Source organism: Mustela erminea, chromosome 9, assembly GCF_009829155.1.
Source record: "Mustela erminea isolate mMusErm1 chromosome 9, mMusErm1.Pri, whole genome shotgun sequence".
Classification (NCBI taxonomy): domain Eukaryota; kingdom Metazoa; phylum Chordata; class Mammalia; order Carnivora; family Mustelidae; genus Mustela; species Mustela erminea.
In genome coordinates this window covers 113549826-113570367 of record NC_045622.1, presented here as the reverse complement: position 1 = coordinate 113570367, position 20542 = coordinate 113549826, and the positions used below count along the sequence as shown (strand labels likewise).

General features: G+C 65.9%; 4 protein-coding genes across 11 annotated transcripts; all 4 read right to left on the bottom strand.

Moving 5' to 3' along the window:
- Nucleotides 1–1448: 1448 nt before the first annotated feature.
- Nucleotides 1449–4519, bottom strand: CEND1 (cell cycle exit and neuronal differentiation 1). Its single transcript, XM_032358436.1, has 2 exons — nt 4401–4519; nt 1449–3059 (listed from the first exon to the last, which is right to left on the bottom strand). Exon 2 carries the CDS (start codon nt 2959–2961, stop codon nt 2512–2514), a length of 450 nt encoding a protein of 149 aa, XP_032214327.1. The 5' UTR covers nt 2962–3059; nt 4401–4519; the 3' UTR covers nt 1449–2511.
- A 1186-nt stretch (nt 4520–5705) lies between these two features.
- SLC25A22 (solute carrier family 25 member 22) lies at nt 5706–13165 on the bottom strand. Of its 8 annotated transcripts, none has more exons than XM_032358417.1 (10): nt 12769–12894; nt 9168–9329; nt 8933–9058; nt 8681–8736; nt 7898–7988; nt 7277–7395; nt 6997–7171; nt 6761–6915; nt 6612–6687; nt 5706–6463 (listed from the first exon to the last, which is right to left on the bottom strand). In XM_032358417.1, the coding sequence occupies exons 2-10, from the start codon at nt 9185–9187 to the stop codon at nt 6310–6312; spliced, it is 972 nt and encodes a 323-aa protein (XP_032214308.1). In that variant the 5' UTR covers nt 9188–9329; nt 12769–12894; the 3' UTR covers nt 5706–6309. The 8 variants fall into 8 exon arrangements, with proteins under 8 accessions (XP_032214308.1, XP_032214314.1, XP_032214307.1 ...); XM_032358423.1 differs by having other exon boundaries at nt 9168–9324; nt 12769–12836; XM_032358416.1 differs by lacking the exon at nt 12769–12894 and adding an exon at nt 10283–10373.
- Nucleotides 13166–13362: 197 nt separating this feature from the next.
- PIDD1 (p53-induced death domain protein 1) lies at nt 13363–19205 on the bottom strand. The gene is made up of 15 exons (XM_032358401.1): nt 17839–19205; nt 17118–17531; nt 16678–16887; nt 16535–16589; nt 16165–16366; nt 15956–16081; nt 15638–15817; nt 15410–15557; nt 15142–15277; nt 14906–15056; nt 14671–14794; nt 14477–14595; nt 14286–14399; nt 13965–14170; nt 13363–13730 (listed from the first exon to the last, which is right to left on the bottom strand). Exons 1-15 carry the CDS (start codon nt 18140–18142, stop codon nt 13472–13474), a joined length of 2748 nt encoding a protein of 915 aa, XP_032214292.1. The 5' UTR covers nt 18143–19205; the 3' UTR covers nt 13363–13471.
- LOC116599997 (translation initiation factor IF-2-like) lies at nt 18329–20367 on the bottom strand. The gene is made up of 4 exons (XM_032359928.1): nt 20265–20367; nt 19682–19764; nt 18935–19371; nt 18329–18445 (listed from the first exon to the last, which is right to left on the bottom strand). Exons 1-4 carry the CDS (start codon nt 20365–20367, stop codon nt 18346–18348), a joined length of 723 nt encoding a protein of 240 aa, XP_032215819.1. The 3' UTR covers nt 18329–18345.
- Between the last annotated feature and the right edge of the window lie 175 nt (nt 20368–20542).

Below are 20542 nucleotides of genomic sequence, written 5' to 3'. Positions count from 1 at the left end.
AGAAGTTCGAAAGTCCTGGACATGGTTGGTGGGGACGGCTGCACAACGGTGTGAATGTGCTTCGTGCCTGAGCCATGCACTTGATGTGGCTAAGGTAGTAAATTTTGTGTTGTGTATTTTACCGCAATAAAACAAAAAGTAATAAAACGAAAAAAAGATATGTTTGCAGCACACACACAGCCCACCCTAAAGACACCAGGCACAAGGGCCGTTACAAGGATTTTCATCACTGCTCTGTTTGGAAACAAGCTTAGCGTCCTGTGAATTGGTGAACAAGGAGGGGCAGGGGCAGGGCAGGGCAGACCTCCAGTGGGATGACCACGTCGAGGGCCAGGCTCTGGGCTTGTTGAAGAGGACAGAGCTCGTCCTCACAGTCACCTCTGCTGGCTGCAAAAATTCTCTAAAATATCAGGGGGGTTGTTTCTGAGACGCAAGCCACCGAATGGAGACAGTGGGAGAAGGGACTGCCCAGCCGAGGGGGTAGGTGGTCTGATGAGCACCGCAGCAGCCCCAACACCTGCGGGGCAAAGGGGCTGGAGGCTGGACCCGTGGGCCAGGTCTGCCCTGCTCCACAGCAGCCCACCTTGTGTGGCTGGCTCTGGCCCGGTAGCTCAGGGACGGGAGGAGCCGGCGGTGTGGGGGTCAGGAGGAGGTCCCAGGACTCAGAGGAGGCACGCGTCTGGACAAGGCCATCAAGCCCGTTTTGGACCTTCTCACTCCCAGGTTCTCCGGACTTGCCTGGGCCTGATATGCAGGTACAGGGAGCGGGTGCGCCGCCCTGGGAGGGTGGGTACCAGGAAAAGAAGGGAAGGGCGTGCCCCCAACACGTGAGCTGCGAGAGGCTGGGAACAGGAGGGGCCAGGGGGACAGAGCCCACAGGAGCGCTTCTGCGCCCAGCAGGGCCATGCTTCCCCAGACCCTGCCCCTACAGCCTTGCGCACGGTTGGGGGCGCAGGCAGACCAGACTAGTCGGTCACCTGGTCAGAGTGGGCTCAGGGAGCTGCGGGCTGTGGGGTGGCAAGAGGAAAGCCCATCTCCCCAGTCTCCTCCGTGCCCAGCACAGACGGGGAGCTCACCAATGACAGCGACGGAGGAAGACACGCCCTGGCCTCCGATGCCAGAGCAAGCCCCCCCCCCCCGCCCCGCCCATGCCTTTACTGCTCCAGTCCCAGCCCTGCCCTGTGCACTGCGGCCGGAAGCCCAGGCCTAGGGGTAGGAGTCCATCTAGGGCCAGGCTGGCAGGAAGGCCTGGCTGTGGCGGTCTGGGACGGGGCAGGGTCTGGGCTCAAAGGCATGGGGGTGGCTGGAGCGGGGGCGGTGGACGGTGGCACCGGGGCTCCCTGTTCCTCCCTGGCAAGCCTGTGCTGTGGCGAGGAGTCCCCCTCCCCCAGCCCCCTGGGAAGCCCTGGCCTTTCCCCTTCCCAGGGAGGTGAGGACGCCAGCCCAGCCATGAGACAAGACGGTTTATTTCAGACTCAGCCTGCAATCGGGCCCAGGGTTCCAGGGGTGGGCTGGCCAGGCAAGGACGTGTCAGCGCCCACAGTGCCCACGGCCACAGTGCTGAGGGGCTGCACAGCAGTCTCCCTCCGTCCCTCCCCAGCGGGGCAGTGGACGTGGGTCCGCCAAGCAGCTCCTTTCTGTGTTATTGCATCTATACGCTTGTTAGAATCAAAGGGCCCTGGGTGAGGTGGGAGGGGTGGTCTACAGGGGCAGGACAAGCGCAGCTGCCGGGGCAGGTCCTCCTCGACCAGCGCCCCCATCCCCGGCCTCCCTGCCAGGCTCTCGGATGCCCCAGGGCAGGAAGTGCTGTGGTCCCAGCCTTGGCCACTCCCCTGGGGCACAAGCTAGAAGGTGAATGGTGGGCACACCCCCAGATCGGCCTTTGCGCTGTCTGTCCACCCAGCCAGGGTGCAGGTGGTGGACAGAGGTGACACGGAAGTTCTGCCACTGTGAAGGCTTGGTTCAGGTCACCCCACTGCCCCGGCCCTACCCACATGGACCCCCCCCCCGAACCCTGCCCAGCTACAAACAAAGAGCAGAAGTGGGGAGAGTGAAACAGCCATACCCTTTAATGTCCCCACATGGGCTGGGCCCTTGTCACAGCCCATCTCGGACCCCGACCCAACCCTGTCTGCCAGGAAGCGCGTGGGACCCCTGAGGCTGCTGGGAACCGGCTGGCACACGCAGGCGGGCGGGCCACACTCGAGGGCCTCTCTTCCCCCTGCCCCCCAGTACCCTGGCCACAGCAAAGACCACTTCCCCGTGCTATGACTCCTCCTGTGCTGCGCAGTAAACCCCAGAGCCTGGGAGGGGGAAGTGCTGGGGGTCAGCGAGCGGGCTGCGATTCCACGGCTGGGGGCCTGTCTGTCTGTCCCTCTGCGCGTGTGGGGGTATATGTGTCTATATGGTGCGCATGTAGGGGTGTGTGGATAACTGTGGGGGAGCTCGGCATGCACTAGGCTCCTGAGATCTGTACAGGAAGTGGCTGTGCCCCCACCTGGGCACTAGCCATCATTTTTTCCGGGCCAGGAAGGCCACACCAAGAATTAGGGCTACAGCGGCCACGGCCACACTCCCAGCCACGAGCAGGGGGGTCAAGTTCTCAAAGGGGCAAGGGCCTCGGCCCCCTGGGGCCCCGCTGGGGGCTTCACCCTCCTCAGCCCCATCCCCAGGGCCCTTGGGCTCGGTGGCGGCATCAGGGCTGCTGGGGGCCGCAGGGGCTGGCTTCAGGTTACTGTGGTTATTGAGAAGGGTAGGGTCTGCTTTGGCCGGGGTCTTCTTGGCCGCTGGTGGTGTGGGGGCTGCGGGAGGCTCCTGCTTCTCTGCTTGGGCCTCCTTCTTCCCAGGCTTAGCTGAAGGGGCCTTTCCATCTGCAGCTGGTGGGGCTCTGGCCTCAGCAGTGGCCTGTGGAGCCTTGGTGTCGGGCTTGGGGCTGCTGGTCGCCTTTCCCCTGGACTCCATGCTGGACGGTGCTGGCAGGCTACGTGGGGTGTGCGTGGACAGACAGGCGGCTGGAACTCAGTGGCTCAGGACAGCTCACCACTGGGCATTATCTAGGCCTGGGGAGAGACACAGCGAGGCCATGGCAAGAGACTCAGCCCACCTGCTTAGCTCCCTACCATCCTGTCCCATAAGGCTCTCTGGACCACCCTCCACCCCAGAAGACCCCACTCAGCATGTGCTCCCAGGGCTTGGTCTCCAGCAGCCCCCCACCACTCCCTGAGAAGCCCCTCGAACCACACAGGCAGAGCCTGTTGACCCTGAACCGGCTGGGGGTGCGGCATGAGACTAGCCATCCGCACAATGGTCCTAGCCCTGCCTGTGCTATTTCCAGCTGCCCTGGACGGGGCAGTGAGAGGAGGCTATGCGGTCAGCGGAGGGCGTGACAGCTATGGCGTGCCTGGGCTGAACCAAGAGTGTACCTGCTTGGAAGGACTGGGTCCCTGTGGAGTGGGGGTAGGGCAGGAACCCAGAGTCTGGGCTCCGTGGTGTCAGTGGTGTGGGAATAGGCCCCAGGCTGCCAGAATTGGGGTACAGCATACCTCAAGTGTTTCCCCGGGAAGCTGGAGAAGCCAGGCCAGCAGGCAGTGACAGGCCCTGTGCCTTCAGGCAAGCCATCTGCCCCTCTCCAGCTCCTGGTACCCACCCCCAAGACCAGCTTTCCCTGCTCCGGTTCAAGGGCAAGGAGTCCTTTCTGAGTCTGGGGCTGTGCCCGCTTCTGGGCAAGAGCGGTGGGGGGGGGGGGGTCCCCTGGTGTCAGCCGGGTGTGGACATGCCATATCCGTCGGCCTCAGCATCCTCAAACCTGGGCCAGGGCAGAGGATGGGGGTTCCAGACTGTAGGAAAAGCCTGGCCCAGATCCTCTATGTCTGAGTCGGGCTGGGCCCGAGCCATCTCTCTCTAAAGACCTAGACACCCCCTGTCCGTGTCTCCTCCGAGAGGATTAGTACCCCTCACCCCACCAAGGAAAGGGAGCACATGTGGGAAGCAGCGGCCCAGGTTTTCCACCCAGGCCAGGAACACTAACCACACCTGAAGGTCACCTGTAGGTCACAGCATAACGGGGGTGTCCCAGTGAGCGGCCCAGCTGCTGCCCCATTTCTCACGGAGTCCCAGCAGCCCCTCAATCCCTGCTGTTCTGGCTGGGCAGCCAGCTGCTGGGGGTCAAGTTTGCAAAGGGCAGGTGGTCTCCTGCCCGCCCCCCCCCCAGCCCCTGTTATTTTTGGTTCATACTGACGTCAGCCAGTGCCCCCTCCCCTTCCCAGGAGCCGCTGGGCTGGAGAGAGCCGGGGGCCCAGCCTGCGCCCCCAGTGACCTTCAAGGCGGGAGCCGCCCACTCGCCCCGCGGGGCCGCGCCGTCACACCCCCAGCCCCAGGCCCCGGAACCCCCGCTGTCTTACGCTGCTGCTCCCTGCGCTCCCACGTCGGCGCTGCGCGCTCTCCGCGGGACCAGGGCGGGCGGCGGCTGCGGCGGCGGCTGCGGGGACTGGGAGTTTCCCACAATGCCCTGTTCTCGGCGCCGCAAGCCCAGGAGGCGGGGCCACATCACCACCGGCGCCGCCCCCTTCGGCCATCCGGGCGCCCCCGGCTGGCGGGGAACAGTGGGGCCCCCACGCCCAGGCTCCCCTTTGGATCCCAAGGGCGGCTAGCAGTCAGGGAAGAGAGGGGACTGCCCTTCCCGCCCCTCCGCCCCAGCCAGTACGGGAGTCTGCAGGCCCCCAGCCCGGGCCCCCCTCCTGGGCCCCGTGCCGGCCCGCGGGAGGGCGGACGGAGGCCGGTCTGCAGGGAGAGGGGAGCCGGCTCCAAAAGAGGCTACCCTCCCCCGCCGCCCCTCCCCCCAACAGATTCCAGAGACGAGCTATCTACTTAGAATATTTATTTATCTTCTCACAGGACAAGACACAAAAAGTTACAACTTCTTAAAACTCTTCAAAAGAAAAAATATAATTCTGTAAGCAGCAGCAGCTTCCAAGGTACAGATGTGGCGGGAGAGGGCAGCTCCCAGGAACCGTGAACTGGGGGGCCCAGGCCTGAGCCCCAGGTAGTGTCACCGGGAAGGGGCCTCCGAGGACGGGGCCGGGTTGGGGTACACAGCACCAGCACATCAGATCAATCACCGACACAATCACGTGGCCTGGGGCGGGGCGGACGCTCTGATTCACGACACCAACGGAGGGGGGCGGTCCGGGAAGGCAGAGCTTACGGAGTGTAGTCAGCGGCCTTAGCAGAGGCCCGGGGAGTGGGGCGAGCCCCCGGAGGACTTAAGGAGCAGGTGCTATCCCCGGAAACAGAGCAGGGACCCCCAGGCTCCATACTGGTCCTCATGACTGCCCTCCCCACTGGCCAATCCTGGCGCCAGAGGGTGGGGGGGTCTCAGAAGAGGGGTTTGCTGAGGTGCAGCAAGAACCACGCTGGGAAAATAAATTCCTGAATGGGGTCAGAAAGGAGCCCAGGGTGCACACAGCACAAACGCACACACATTGCCTGGCCCTGTGGGTAAAGCCCGCAGCCACCCACCCCTGCCCCCAGCCCCATCTCCGAGGGGCCAGGCCGGTGGACGGCTGGCGGACACAAACTGCTCCCCAGAACATTTGCACATGCACACAGACCTCACACGCTACGAGCCCCCAGCCTGGGGTGGGGGTAGAGAAGCCCACCAGGAGGGGTTCTGGGTCCCACAGTGGAGTGGGGGGGCTTGCCCTGGGAGTCAGAACTCAGTGTGCCCCCTGCCTGGGACTCCTGGCTCAATATGGGGGGCAGGAGACCCCAATCCTCCTGCAAGGCTGGCTGAGGGGGGCAAAATGGAGTCCTGGCCAAGTGTAGAAGGACAGCAGCAGGGGGAGGCTGGACGGATGGACAGAGGGATGGACAGAGCACTTGTGCTCGGCAAGTTAATAAATAGGTTTGTGCGGGGTCCCCTTCGCACACTAGGGGCCAAGCCTCGGGGACAAGAGCTGGTAGACTGGAGGGTAGGGTCCCGCTTGCCCCGCCCAGGCCTGGGCGCCCCAGCCTAGAGACCAGCTCTGTCCCTGGGGGTATTCAGGCCTGGACGGAGCTGTGGCAGGGGCTGGCTCCAGGAATGTAAAGATTCCTGCACGTTCTACATAACTAAGACATTGCTCCCAGTGGTCGTGCAGGCAGGACCCCGCGGGGGCCGCTGTGTGCACCATGTGGACCTCTTCCTCTGCTTCCCCCCGTCCACGTGAGAAGGCTGGGGAGAGACTGTCTCCTGCTCAGTCCTGGGCAGGCCACCTGGCTCCGGCCCCGCTCTGGTCCCACTCGGCGGGACGGAGCGGCTGGCTGCCGTGCTCAGTGCTGGGGTCGCTGCAGCAGCTCCAGCAGCGTCTCTGCGATGCCCAAGAAGTAGACCACCTGAGCGATGCCGAACAGCGGGGCGATGACCAGGGCGCGGCAGTAGGCGCCCTTTAGGAAGGCCATGGGGCCCTCGTGCCTCAGGATCTTCCTGCAGGGGGAGGGTGGTCAGGGCTGCTGTCCGTCCACCCCCCACCCCACGCCGGGGCCCTCGCACCCGGCACAGTCCAGGAAGCCCCAGGAGGGTGGTCAGGGCCGCTGCGCACCCCACCCCCCACCCCACGCCGGGGCCCTCGCACCTGGCACAGTCCAGGAAGCCCGTGTAGGTGTCCTCGTGGACACCGCGCTGCAGCGACTGGAGTCTGGTCTTCACCACTGCAGGGGGGTGCGGGTCAGTGTGGGGCCCAGCCCGCCTCCGCCCCCGCCTCCACCAGCCCCAGGCACTGACCGTCACAGGGGTTGACGGCCACAGCAGCCGCACTCCCAGCCACACAGCCAGCCAGAAAGGACACATAGAAAGGAGCCTTCTCCCCCGATGCGGGACAGCCCAGCTGGTTCAGGTTGGCAAAGAGGGGGAAGTAGACAATGGAGAAGGGGACGTCCCTGTGTGGGGAGGGGGACGCTGGTGACCTAGAGGTACACGGTGGGCAGGCCTCCCTCCTCCCGCCCTTCCCGCCCCCCCACCTGAGCAGTGTGGCCCCCAGGCCCTTGTAGAGGCCGGCGATGCCCCGGGTCCGAAGCAGGTCCCGGGTCAGCTGAGTCGCCGTGGGCCGGGGGGTGGCCGGAGCCTCCACGGAGGGCTGGGCGCCCCCTTGGGCCGACAGCTGGGCCTGGGCATCCAGCATCTTCTTCTGGGCAGCTGGGGAGAGAAGGGATGGGCCTGCTGGCTCCCCCACTGGGGCAGGGGACGCGGCCCCGGCTGTCACCCCCACCCCAGCTCGCGGTCCTCCCCCCACACCCTCACCAATGCGGCCTGCGTCCTGAAGCTGGATCTTCAGCATCTCCATGGGGGTGGTCACAATCACCTGGCAGGTGCCAGCCCCACAGCCCGCCAGCATCTCCTTCACCAGGGTCAGCTTCTGCCTGTGGAGAAGGGGTGAGGGCCGTGGTGCAGGGCAGACCCAGATGCCTCTACCGCCCCGGGGGGCCGCCTGCTGTCCTGGGCGTGAAGGAGACTGGGAACGGGCGCTGGACGGGTAGGGCACCCGCCAGCCGCGGGTCCCCTTCAGGCCTGCCAGCAACGGGCACCGAGCCCAGCGGACAGATGGCCCCCGAAGCAGGGCCTGGGAACGGTGGAAGGACCACAAAGAGCGGCGCGGAAGCTGGGGTTCGCAAGCACCCGAGGGCTGCCCTCTCGGCCCCTCCCTCAGGTGACGGGAAAGCTGGTCAGTGTCCCCCCAGTCCCACCCTGGGGGCCGGGACCCCTGGGGCCGAGGCACCACCGGACTCGGCATCTGCTTCCTTCCCGGCGCAGGACGCGGTGAGGAGAGGGAGAAGGTGCAGGCGGCCAGCTGTCCTTGGTGGCTATCTTTGGTCCGGAGGCACGGAGCCCTCCCCTGCACGACCTTGGTTCACAGCCCCTCACCCGTCCTTGGAGAGCTGATATCGAAAGAAGTCGTTAGCAGCCAGCTTGATGGCCTTCTCAGGGGTGACGAGGGTCAGGTTCACAGCGGCTCCTGTGGGGCATGGGGGGCGGGGGAGCACGGAGGGGGGAGCACGGGCAGGTCAGTGACGCAGGCTGGGGAGGCCCTCAGCCAGCTCGAGCCTCCAGCGGGCACAGCCCCGCCCGGCCGCTCCTTGGCTCTCCTCCTGCCCCCTCACCCACATTGCTGCGGGGCGGGGCAGGACCGGGCAGGGGCAGCGCCTCCTCTGGGCACGCCCCTCACCCTCCCTGCGCGATGGACCCATTGTGGCCTCCCTGAGGAACCCCTCCCCTGGAGGACCTCGGCCCTGGGCGAGCAAGAGCAGAGGGCGGCCGTGGCAGGTCCCTCCGCACCAAGTCTGGGCAAAGCCAGGCTTGGGGACTGCCTGCTAAGCGGCTTTGCGGTTGTGCCTCACCCCCTCCCCTCGGGCCTCGCAGCACAGATGGAGTCCCACCTGTCCCAGAAGCAGGGCAGAAGCCTGCCACCGCACAGTAAAGACACTTCGTCCTGCCACGCTGGCCTCCGCAGCAGGCGGGGGAGAGGGGCTGAGCTCCGGGAGGGCTGCTGAGAACCGCCTTGCCCTGGAGAGCGCGGCCTGTGCCACCCACCCAGCACCCAGGTCTGAGGGGCCGCAGCAGGCGCCGGCAGGCCAACCTGCCTGTCTCTGCCGGCGGCCTCCGAGGCTGCAGGAGGGCCCCCCCCACCCGCCCGGTCCCCAGCCTCACCGCGGTACATGCCGAAGTAGCCCTCCGAGCGGACGGTCTTGATGAGGCAGTCAGACCTGCAGCAAGAGGGGGAGGGGGCCAGGGGCTGACAGCAGCTCCAGCCCTAACCCAGACCTGCGCTTCCCAGGCCGGCCCTGGCCTCAGTTTCCCCTCTGGTTTATCAGGGCGGGGGACACAGGAGCAGGACCAGAGTCGAGCCGCAGCCTGCCCCCCCACAACCCTCCAGCCCCCGCGCCCACCGGGCCTGCTCACATGCTGGTGTACAGGCGCTGGCCATTCTGCTGGTTCTGAAGCCTCGTCTTGGCCAGGTCGATGGGGAACACGCAGGTGACCCCGATCAGCCCGGCGATGCCGCCATTGATGAGCTTGGCCGGCAGACTGTGGGAGCAGAGGGGGTGTCAGGACTGGCCTCCTCGGCCACAGGTCAGGACCACACACGGGGTGGGGTGGGGTGGGGCCGAGAGCGAAGGCAGGGTCACGTTCTGACCTGATCTGCTTATCAGCCATTTAACTGCGCGCACCCAGGTAGCCGGAGAGGTGGACGCCAGCCGGGGGAGGGCAGGGGTGGTGGCGGGCGGAGCGTGCGTGGGACAGGGGGGAAGGGGCAGTCCTCCACTTTCCGGGGAATTTCAAAACCACCGCTTCTGTTCTAGAAGAGGGTACGGGAGTCAGCGGAAGGAGGGAAAGACCACTCCGAGGCACACCAGGGAAATAAGCTGCCCCCCCAGGTCTCATGCAAGGGCACCGAGCCCCTCACTCACCCGTGGCCCCATCCCCAGGGCCACCCAGTTTCCCTTCAAGGCGCCCCCGCCCCCGCGCGGCTTCCCAGCTGGCCTCGCTCACGCTCACACACACTCACGTGCACACCGAACGCGCAGGAGCACACCCTGCCTTTAAAGGGCCAGGCGCCTCTGGGGCAGTGAATCTGCCAGCCAGGCAGGTCAACCGCGGACTGCGGTGACCCCCTCTTCCTTGAGCAGCTGCAGCTGGCGCCTGCCCCCTTCAGGATGGAGGCCGGAGGTGCTGAGGAGCCCCCCAACCTGGGCTCAGCTCACAGCTACCCAGGAAGATGCTGCGGCTCCAGGTGCAGCCCCCTCCACCGCTCCCATGGACCCCAGACAGCCCCTCCCCTCGGAGGAGCACTATGCTCACTCACACCCAGCCCAGCACCCACCCTGTCCAGGAATCCCACTCCCAGACAGACACAGACACACACGCACCGACCAGGTCCTCTGGAAGCACAGGGTAGGGGGCTTACCAGACTGAGGTAAGCCTGGGGTTAGTTCCCCGACCCACTCTAGGAGAAATGGGGCCCCTCTCACTAAGGACAGGGCAGGAGAGCCAGAACCAGCCTCCCGAGCCTCCTGTCCTGGGCCTCCCAGAGTCCCGGAGCCTTCCCCGCTGCCTCTTCCCCAGGCCCCCTCAGAGGCCAGCTGTCACAGGCTCTTACCCACAGCACTGCTGCCCAGGGTCACCAGGCTGGCTCACGCCCCTGGTCCCTCTGAGGACCGGTGACCTTCACCTCAGCTTTCCTGGCCCATCTGTCCCTGTGTCCCCTTCCCCTCCAGCTCCACCACCCCCGCAGGCCCCAACCCCTCTCACCCCGAGGACCACCTCCAGGACTGCAGCCTACGGGGCTCAAGAAGGAGACCCAGAGGCCGAGGGAGGGGCCCGCTGCGGGGATTGGCCGCTGGGCGGGGCGGGGCCGGCCTGGGGTGGGGGACGGACACTTTCTCTTTCACTTTGGGCTGAGGCTCTCTGCCGCGGTAGGAGAAGGGATGGGAGGGGGTGTGACAACTTCTGAGAGCCAGGGCCCCGCCTCGGACACCTGACCAGCCCACAGGGCAGTGGACCTGACTCAGGCTGACCTAGCCAAGGCAGGGCAGCCGCCCACACGAACCCCAGTCCGAGGCCGCCACGACCCTGGATGCCTCTGAGTTCCCACCCGCAGCGTACAGGCTGCATCTGTCTAGGGCTCTGGGATCCAGAGGATGGGGCGCTCTCTGGGCTCAGATCCTGTGTGTGGACAATCTGTCCCGTGGGGGTGGAGATGGGTTTGTGCCCACTCCTGTTCTTGAGACCTGTGTGTGTTGGATGAAGACACATTTCATGGAAACCGCACTCTGGCACACAGGAAACAATGCACGTCTATTAAAAAGCTAAGGTTGGGACGCCTGGGGGGCTCAGATGGTTAAGTGTCTTCCTTCGGCTCAGGTCATGATCCTGGGGTCCTGGGAATGAGTCCCTCATCGGACTCCCTGCTCAGCAGGGAGCCTGCTTCTCTCTCTGGCCTCCCCTGCTCCTGCTCTCTCTCTCAAATAAATAAATACTTTTTAAAAGGCCAGGGATGGACGCCTGGGTGGCTCAGTGGGGTAAGGCTTCTGCCTTCGGCTGGGGTCATGATTCCAGGGTCCTGGGATCGAGCCCGGTATCTGGCTCTCTGCTCAGTGGGGAGCCTGCTTCCTCCTCTCTCTCTGCTGCCTCTCTGCCTACTTGTGATCTCTGTCAAATAAATAAAAAAATAAATCTTTAAAAAAAAAAAAAAAAAGGCCAGGGAGAGGGTAGCTAGGTGTCAAGAGGCCTGCGGCTGCCACCTGGAAGTGCTCACCTGGCAGGTCCAGAGGGCACGGAATGGGCACTCCCAGAGCCCTCTGCCTAGCCAAGGGGCCCCCAACGCACTCACCCGGTATCCATCCCCAGCACCAGCTTCCCGGTGCCCTGGCCTGCACATAAAAATCTGGCCTCTGAACTTCAACCTGATTCTCCCTCCCCACCCCCACCCAACCCACCTCCAGGTGGACTGGCTACAGCCAGCTCAGCGGCCCAAGGCTGTCAGGGGCAGGGGCTCCCTGAGACCTAGCCCTGCCCTCCAGGGGACTGAGGGAGCCCGCCTCCCTGAACGGGGCCAGACCCCACCTCCCTCCAGGGTGAGGGACCCTGCGTGACGGCAGTCCTGGAAGTCAGACGGAGTGTCTAAGGGGAAGAGGGGAGCAGTTGTGTAGGGAAGAGCGGCAGGCCCAGGGGCCCCAAGCCTGAGGAGACAGGAGTCTGGGATCTCACAGGACAAGCCTCAGGCCTCAGAACGGAGCAGGGAAGAGGGTCGCCTGGCTGACAGCAGTGAGAATGAAGGAGCTCCAGCTTGGGGAGACCGGCAAGGGGTCCACTGGACCCAGAATCCCCCTCTGTGGGACCTCACTCTGCCGCTCCCACTCCGTGCTCAGGAGACCTCTGTGGAACCACCTCCCCGGGGCACCTCGTGTTGCCATGGAAACCCAGCCACCCTGGCTGGGGCTGTCAGCCCTCCCTGCCCCCCCCCCCCCCACTTCTGCAGCCAGGTAAACTGAGGAAGAAGGCAGGCAGTGGACAGCGCTGCCCAAAGAGCTCAGCCACAGGATGCTGCTGCTCCTTCCAGACCCCCCCCCGGGGTAAAATGTCCCACAAATGAAGCCGCTGAGCTCCCCCTCCCCCACCCCCCACGGAAGGCGACGGGGGTGACGATCAGAGCCTGGCACTGGCCGCTGGCTGCCCATTCAATCTCCCCGCGTCCCTTCCCCGTGGGCCGGGGGTAGCTTTCCATCCTGTCGGAGGGGCCCCAACCCGTGAACAAAGGAGGCTTGCGGCGGGGGCTGCGGGCTACAGCTCGGAGGCCGGCTCAGGCCCCTCGTCCCTCAGGAGGGGGTCCAGACGGGGCCCAGACAGTTGCGCTGCCCCCGCCAGGCGATGGCGACTCCAGCCACGCACGTGTCCACACAAGTCCGGCGGGGTCCCACGTGTGCGCCCCCTCCCCAGCGGTCCGGCCTCCGCGTCCGGGTCTCTGGCCCCAGCTTCCCACCCCGTGGGGACACGTGTGCGCGGGGAGCGCGCCCGGCACCGCCCGGGGTCGAGCACGGCCTCCCACACCCGGGCGGCAGCGGGTCGGAGCATCGCCGGCCCCGGGATCTCCCCCGCTCCCCGCCCCGGAACCACCTCGTCGGGGCAGCTGTCACCCTTCCCGGCCGCCGCGGCGCCCCTGGCCGCCCCCCGCCCTCCCCGCAGCCCGGCCGCAGCCGGGGGGCGCAGCGGAAGGGAGAGGCCGGGCCGCCACTCACCGCGCGCTCTGCCGCCGCCGCCGCCGCCGCCGCCGCCGCGCTCGCCTCCCCGCGGTGCCGCGCGCCCGGCTGCTCGGAGCGGAGGCGCGTCCTCTGGGCTCGGCGCTGTGCGCGCTCCGCCCCCTGCCCCCGGCCCTCGGCGAGCGGCCTCCGGCTCCCCCTCCCGGCCGCCGCGGCCACTGCGCCGGCCTGGCCGCAGCCGCGCGGCCCCGAAAGCCCTTCCTGGGTCTGGGGGCCTCGCGGCCCCACATGGGCCAGTGCTCTCGGAAGAGGGTGTCCTCGGGCAGGAGCGGTCCCCGGCCGCACGGTGGGCGCTTGGCGGGGACTGATCGGGCGGAGCACCTGCCCACCACCTCGGGTGACGCAGGGCCCTGCACACCCGTGATTTTGTATCCATGGCTGCTACACCAATGTTACTTTGTAGCTGGAGCTCCTCCCCCTCCGGGGGAAGGGGGGCGCGAGAGGGGGTGTGTGGTGAAGCCTTTACACAAAGTCCCAGCAGGGTCCAGGCCTCCGATCTCCGGCCACCCCTTGCCTTCACCCATTCCTCCACCCGACAAATTGAACTCTGAGAAGCCACCACAACAGTACACATTTGTTACACACAGGGAGGTCACTGTCCCCATACACGGGGCAGGTGGGAAAATGGGGCATCTGACCGTTGGCCAGGGTACATCAGGGGCCAGCCCCAAGTCAGGGGGGTCTAGGCCTGGGCAGACTCTGGGGCCTGTGACGCCGAAGGCTTGGGTGGGGCAAGGTCCCTGGGGGCGAGGCTTGCACGCTGGATGCTGTCCTTGTACTTTTGGCGGCCGAGCTCCAAGATAGCCCTCACCTCTTCAGCTATATCCAGCCGGTCACTCTGCTCCAAGGCCCGCACTAGGAGACCCACGGCCCCGGGCTGCCCTGCCTGGCGCTCAGCCCAGGAGAAGAGCATACAACGGATCTGGCCGTCCAGGTCGTCCCTGCCAGGGAGAGGGAGCACAGTGCGGGAGAGGCCCAGCCTTCACCCCAAGGCTCTCCTCACCATCCTCGGGGCACTGCCTGCTCCCTGGGTGAGCTGTGGCCGGACCCTCCCTTTCCTGCCTGTTTGCCCGGTTTCCTCGCACCCTGGACAGAACTTCACCAGCCTCACGTAGGCCTGGACCCAGGCCTGAGGCCGGTCCGGAGCCGGCATCAGGATACCTAAAGGGACTCACCGGAACTCGTGCCGGATGCGCTGCAGCTCGCGGTAGGGCATGCCCAGGTGCAGGGCCACAGCCGGCCAGTCAGTGCCCAGCCGCCCAGCCACGTTCAGCAGGTTGCTCTGGGTCAGGAAGCCAGTCTCAGCATCACCCAGGTTCAGAGGAGCCAGGGAGAGGCTAGCCCCCCGGCCCTGCTCTGGCCCCTGGGACCCCCGCAGTCTCTGTGAGGAGGAAGGGGTGCAGTGAGTTCTGCCCTCTGCCCCCTGACCAGCCCCGGGCTGCCATGCCGGCCCTGCCCTCCCTCACCCACGCTGCCCCCCCCACCCCAGGCCACACCGGCAGCTTGATGGGCAGAGTGGCCATCCACAGGGGGTCTGCGCCCTTCCTCTGCCGGACAGCCGCTGCCTCCTCAGGCACCTCCTCGGACACTGCTCCCCGGTAGAAGGACACCTGGCATTGGGGTGAGGTGGGTTCAGCGTTCTGGCCTCTGCCCAGGCAGCTAGGGGCATCCTGGGCCGCTGACCCACCTGGCCCCTCACAGCCTGAGCCCGCCGATCCAGGGCAGTGGTCACATACACCTCCTTCAGGTTCTTCAAGTGTGAGTAAAACACGAAGCAGATCCTGCCCTCCACACAGTCTGGGCGATCTGGGGGGCGGGATCGGCTCAGTAGGGAGCCTGGAGAAAGGACCCCGGCATCCCCTCTGGGCAGGGGGAGCATACCAGCATCCACGTCAATACCCTTCTCGAAGGCAGCAAAGAATTTTTCGCCCTCGAACATCTCCACTGTGTCAGAGGGCTCAGGGCCTCGGTACCGGTCCAGCAGCCGCTGCAGGGTGGCATCCACCTGGGGGGCGGGGGTGGAGCACCCGCTGGAAGGAGCTCGGTGCCCTGTACCTCCATGCAGCCCCCTGCCCACCCGACTCGGCCCTTGCAGACCCCTGGGCGCCGCGCCTACCTTGCGGCGGGGCAGACACTGGAGCAGGACCTGCTCGGGGTCCCGGCGCCGCTGCAGGGCGATGAGGTTGACCTGGTGCAGCCGCAGGCGCTCCCAGGCCTTCCGAGCCAGGCCCTGCACACAGCTCTTGGTGGTGTGCCAGAGCCAGTACCTGCGAGGGCCCGGGATGAGCGTGGGCGGCACTCGGGTGCGCTGCAGGGTCGGGGGCCGGGGAAGCTGGGGCCGGGGGCACTGACCAAGAGAAGTGTGTGACCCGGAAGCGAGCATACAGGTGGGTGATCTCCAGCGCCGTCTGGGCTGTGATGTCATCCCAGGCCGCAGCAGGGGGTGCCCAGTACAGCAGGTGAAGACAAGTGCGATCCAGACTCAGGCCTGGGGATGCAAGGGGGCCACAGGCTGGGCCATCCAGGGCAGGGATTCCCCTGCGGAGGGCAGGGAAGGCCACCCCGTGGCTTTGCATGCAGCTAGGCACCCCCCCACACACACACCCTGGCCACCTCTCACCTGTGACACCAGGGGGCAGAGGCAGCTGCACGGTGACAGGCTGGAGGAAGCTGGCGGTGCCACGCTGGGAGAGGCACAGCAGGGGGCTGGCCGCCGCCCCGGGCTCCTCAAGGAGGGCTTGAAGCTCTCTGCCGGCCATGTGCACCACCTGGGGCAAGCCGGGCGCCCGGGACACTCACCTTGGTGCTGAGGCACCACCCACCACCCCCAGTGGCTGCCCTGCCACACCTGCATGCGGACGCGACGAGGCTCATCGGTGGCACCAGGAGGGAATGTGACTTTGACCCCAGGATGTCCAGAGGAGCACAGCAATGTCCCCTCCGGTGGCACAAGGCAGGTGTTGGATACAGGACGTGAAACCACGAGGAACCACGAGAAGTGGGGCACCTGGCAGTGAGCCCAGAGCCGCTGGGCATGGAGGGTGGGGTCAGAGGGAACAGGGTCAGAGGGGAGTCAGGGTCAGGGCAGAGCCACCAGGCGGGGCAGATGGGGGAGGCGCTCCCGGGGGCTGAGTGCTCCTTCCCAGGTAGGCCTGGGGCGCTCCACCTTGGGTGCCTCTTCCTCCAGGCGCGTCTCCAAGTCGCTCCAGCTGTTGTCACTCAGGGTCCTGACCACCACCTCACGGCAGCGCCGGGCCCGGGGGGGCACAAAGAGCAGCCACAGGTCCACCTCCTGCCAGGCCAGGCTGGTGTGAGCATGGGGACCCATGCATGGGCCCGCCTGCTCTGCCCCCTCCCCGAATGCCCTGGCCGTGCCTGCTGGAAGGCCACCCCGTGGGGCCGCAGCTCCAGGACAGCGCTGAGCAGGGCGTCATGGGGACCCAAGGGGACAAGGCGTGGCTCCGGCAGCCGGAGTCGATAGTGTATGTTGACAGGGTCAGCGGTGGCCCCAGCAGGAAACCTCAGGCGGACCCCACAGGCCAGGGTCACCAAGCAGCCTTGGGGAGTCACCAGGAAGCTGCATGACAGGGTGGGCATCAGGTCAGACAATAGAAGGGCTGTGGCTGGATCAGGCAGCCCGGGGAAACTCCAGAAGACCCGGGGGGCACAAGCACAGTGCTCATCACGGACAAGGCAACAAGGCAGAGACGTGCGTCTCCTGCCCCCTCCTCTTCCCCGCACGCACCTGTCCAAGTCTGAGTTCAGGAACAGTCTGGGCATTTCGTGGGTCACAGGCGTCTCTGGGCAGGACGGGCAAGCTGTTAGGAGATCTCTGGTATCTACGCCCTGGCCTGTCTGTGGGCTGACCCTTCCCAGCAACAGGCCTACCTGGGGCACTGTGGGAGGCAGGTAGAGCCTTGCCCAGGGGGTTCCCCTGAAGGCGCGCAAAGGGGGCGTCCAGTAGCTCGGGAGGCACGTCCCGAAGCTGGTTGTCCCTCAGATCCAGCCGGGCAAGCAGCGGGAGGTGGGCCAGGCCAGAGGGCACTGAGGTCAGGAGATTGCTGTGCAAAATAAGGAACCGCAAGGACCGCAGCCCCACTGGGGGCAGGGGGCAGCTGAGGGCGGGCGGAGGACCCTCGGGGCCACCCCCCGCCCTGGCCAGGGAGGGACGGCAAACAAGGGCCACCAAAGAGGACTGAAGGCTCCAAAGTGGGCCAAGCCGGTGTGCGCAGGGGCCCCCATGGAGGACAAGAGGGGAAACCAGGGAGCAGCTGAAGGGCGCTCCCCGTCAGGCCCAGCGAGCCGGGAGGAGCACGACTCCGACTTACCAAGGGAGATTGGCAGGCCTTGTAGCCGGTTGGAAGCCAGATTGAGCTCGGTGAGGCTGCTCAGGTCTCCAATCTCTGGGGGCAGGGTGTCTAGAAGGTTCTCTGAGAGATCAAGGCGCTGCAGGGCGGACAGGGATCCCAGCGCTGGGGGCAGCGCTTGCAGGCAGTTGTGGTTCACAGAGAGGAAGGAGAGGGAAGGAAGAGCTCCAAGGGAATCCGGGAGCTCTGAGAGGCGATTATAAGACAGCAGGAGGGTGCTCAGGCCACGCATGTGCGGGACACAGGCCGGCAGCGTCTCCAGGCTATTGAAGCTCAGATCTAGGTGGGCCAAGCAGGCCAAGCCACTCAGGCCGGCGGGCAGTGTGGTGAGGAGGCCCCGGGAGCAAGCCCCCAGCACGTCCTGCTGTTGTCCACCTAGAGAGGGGAAAGCAAAAGTGGCCCTCGGAGTCAGACTGCAGGGAAGCCCAGATCTTGACCCCAACCCCAGTCGGAGAGGGACAGATGCAGACACCAGCAGAGGCAGGGACACAGGCACAGACCCCGCAGGCTCATTTCAGCAGACAGCTATCGCCCATGACCTGCCCCAGGAAGCGTACCCACACTGGGGTCTGCTGGGAGACCCCATTGGGCAGCTGCAGCCTCCAGGAGCCAGGGCTCAGCCAGGTTCACCTTGTTGGGGGGAGGCAGGTTTGGGAGAGGGCTGGGACCCGGTGGGGCTCACCTCTGAGGACCAGGGAGCGAAGGTGCTGCAGGTTGGCCGGCACCTGGGCCAGGGTGGCCTCCAGCAGCCGAGGGTCCTCGTGGCCACTCAGTTGCAAGAACTCCACTTCCAGCAGCTGCGGGGCCCGCTGGGCACACAGCTGTAACAGCCGGTGGCAGCCCCGGGGGTACAGGTGCAGGTTCAACCGGTTCCCAAGCAGGAGATGGGGGTCCCCAGGTTCGCCATCCACAGCATCCGCAACCTCTCCCACAGCATCTTCTGGAGCAGCTGCCTCGGGCTCCAGCCGCTCCGCCTCTGCAGCCATAGCCCACAGGCTGTCCTCGGGGGCCAGACATGTCCCAGCCTGCCAGACAGGCCTGCTCAGGCACGGCCTGGGGGGGCTGAGGAGTCAGGGGGAGGAGGAGGAGGCAGTGGGGACAGGCCCTCCTCCTACTCAGGCGTGTGGGGATTCTGGCTGGGGTGGGGGGAGTCTGGAGCTGGGCCAACTGGTCCACAGAGCCCAGAGCCTCAGCTGGACAGATCAGAGTTGCAACAGGGCTGGGGAAGGAAAAGGCCAGGACTGGGAGGGGGGCAGCAGGAAGACCCTGTGCAGAGGAGCCTGGAGAACGTGATTGGAGGGAGGGGGGAGAGATGAAGCTTCACATGCTACTTGTGAAATGTGAACAAGAGACTCCCAGAGCGGTCAGGCCATTCTGGCTGTCCAGCCCCTCCCCGCGCCCTCTGGGCATAAGCTTTGGGGTCCAGCCCCACCACCATCCTTCACACCTACCGGCTTTGACCGGAGGTGAAGGACTCTTATCGACCACGTGGGGGCAGTGGCCCGGACAAGGAAAGGGGTGATTGTGTCCGTCTGTGTCAGATAAGTGAATGGGGGGGGCTGGAGTGTGAGGCACCCCGCGTTTGGGGTCCTCGCGATGGGACCCCCACTTCCTGACCGCTGGAGGAGGGTTCTCTCACGCTTCCTGTTCCCACCTAGGTCTGCTGATGAGGGCAGTGGTCAGCACATTCCAGGCTCCGACGGCTTGGGAGCCGGTCCTGGCCGGGAGAGCACCCCGCAAGCCGGCCGTCCCCACCGCCCGCCCCGCCCTGCGCGTACCTGTGCTCGACCCTGGGCGCCGTCCCGGGTGCGCGCCCAGCTCGGGGGGTTCCGTCGGCGCGTTCCCCAGAGGACCGGGACTCGGGGTCCCGCCCGGTCAGGACGCCCCTTGTTCCCGGCTGGGACCGTAGGCGAAAGGGCTCAGACTCCGTCCCCGCCCGCCTACCCTCGGCCTGCCCGCAGCCCTGGAGACGCGGCTGCGGACCCCAAACGCCACCCGCCAGCCCGGCCGCGCTCCGCTTCCTGTTGGTCTGTCTGGGTCCGGCCTCCCTCTCCCGCTGGGAAGGCCCGCGCCGCGCGCGCGAAACCCGCCCTTTCCGAGATTCCCGGCCCTCGGGCCCGCCCTTCTCCGGAGCTGAGCGTTCCGGCCCAGGGCGCAGGTTAAAGGGAGCTGGTGCAATCTCCGGACCGAGGACGGCTTTAGGGGCTGAGCGGCACTAACTGTGCCACTGCCCAGCCGGCCTCAAGGGCCTCCTCCAGGAAGCCTTCCTGGGCCTTGTTGGGAGCCCTGGTCCCAACTCCTGTGATCCTGCTTTCCTGACAATCACTTTGGCCCAAGTGCCCCCGCAGTGGGCTTCACCACACCATCTTTGCGTCTCACAGGGGAGGAGGAGGCTCGGACGGGTCAGAGTTCGCCGGAGATCACATCACTGAAAAGGGCCAAGGCCAAGAACCTCAAACTAGGCCTCTCAAGGGAGCCTATCCCACCTGCGCTCAGGCACTCTGCCCCAGATTAATCACGGGCACCCTCTTCTCCTCCAGCTCCCCCGCGGCCACCGGCCCTCCCACCAGGATGGGCAGTTCTGCCAGTCCTCCGTTTTCCCCAGCTCCTGTCACACATTCAGTTTCTAAATTGCTGCCAGAAGACTTTTTTTAAAAACAGATTTTATTTATTTATCCATCAGAGAGATAGAGAGAGACAGCACAACCAGGGGGAGCAGCAGGCAGAGGCAGAGGCAGAAGTCTCCCCGCTGAGCAAGGAGTCTGATGCAGGACTCGATCCCAGGACCCGGGGATCATGACTCTGGCCAAAAGCAGAGGCTTAACCCACTGAGCCGCCCAGGCGCCCCATGTTTGCCAGAAGACTTAAGAAAAACAATCACAAGAATATTACTCAGCTTTAAAAGGGAAGGAGATTCGGATACACGCCGGCGGGTGAAGGAACCTTGGGCACCTTGCGCTGAATTAAGTCAGATCCCGGGGATAAATACTGCACGATTCCACCCGAGGCCACCAGAGCAGTCAACCTGCCTTGAGACGAAAATTAAACTGGTGGGTGCCGGGGGCTGCAGGAGGGATTAGGGAGTTCTTCAGCAGGGGTGGAACGCACCTGGGGACGAGGGAAAGCGGTCTGGAGGTGGAGGCTGGTGACGGCTGCTCGGGGGAAGCACCCGGGGGGCTGACCTGCACGCAGGGCGCTCAGCCTGCGGCATGACAGCACCCCGAGCACACGACCCCTCCCTGCGCACGGCAGCAGCACCCCACCCCTGCCGGGAGGGTTCCCACTCTGCCCCAAGTGTGAGACCTTGAGCAGAGCCCTCCGCGCCGCGCCCACTATAAAATGGGTGCGATGACGGCGACACCCCCAGGAAGGGGGCGGCCTGCACG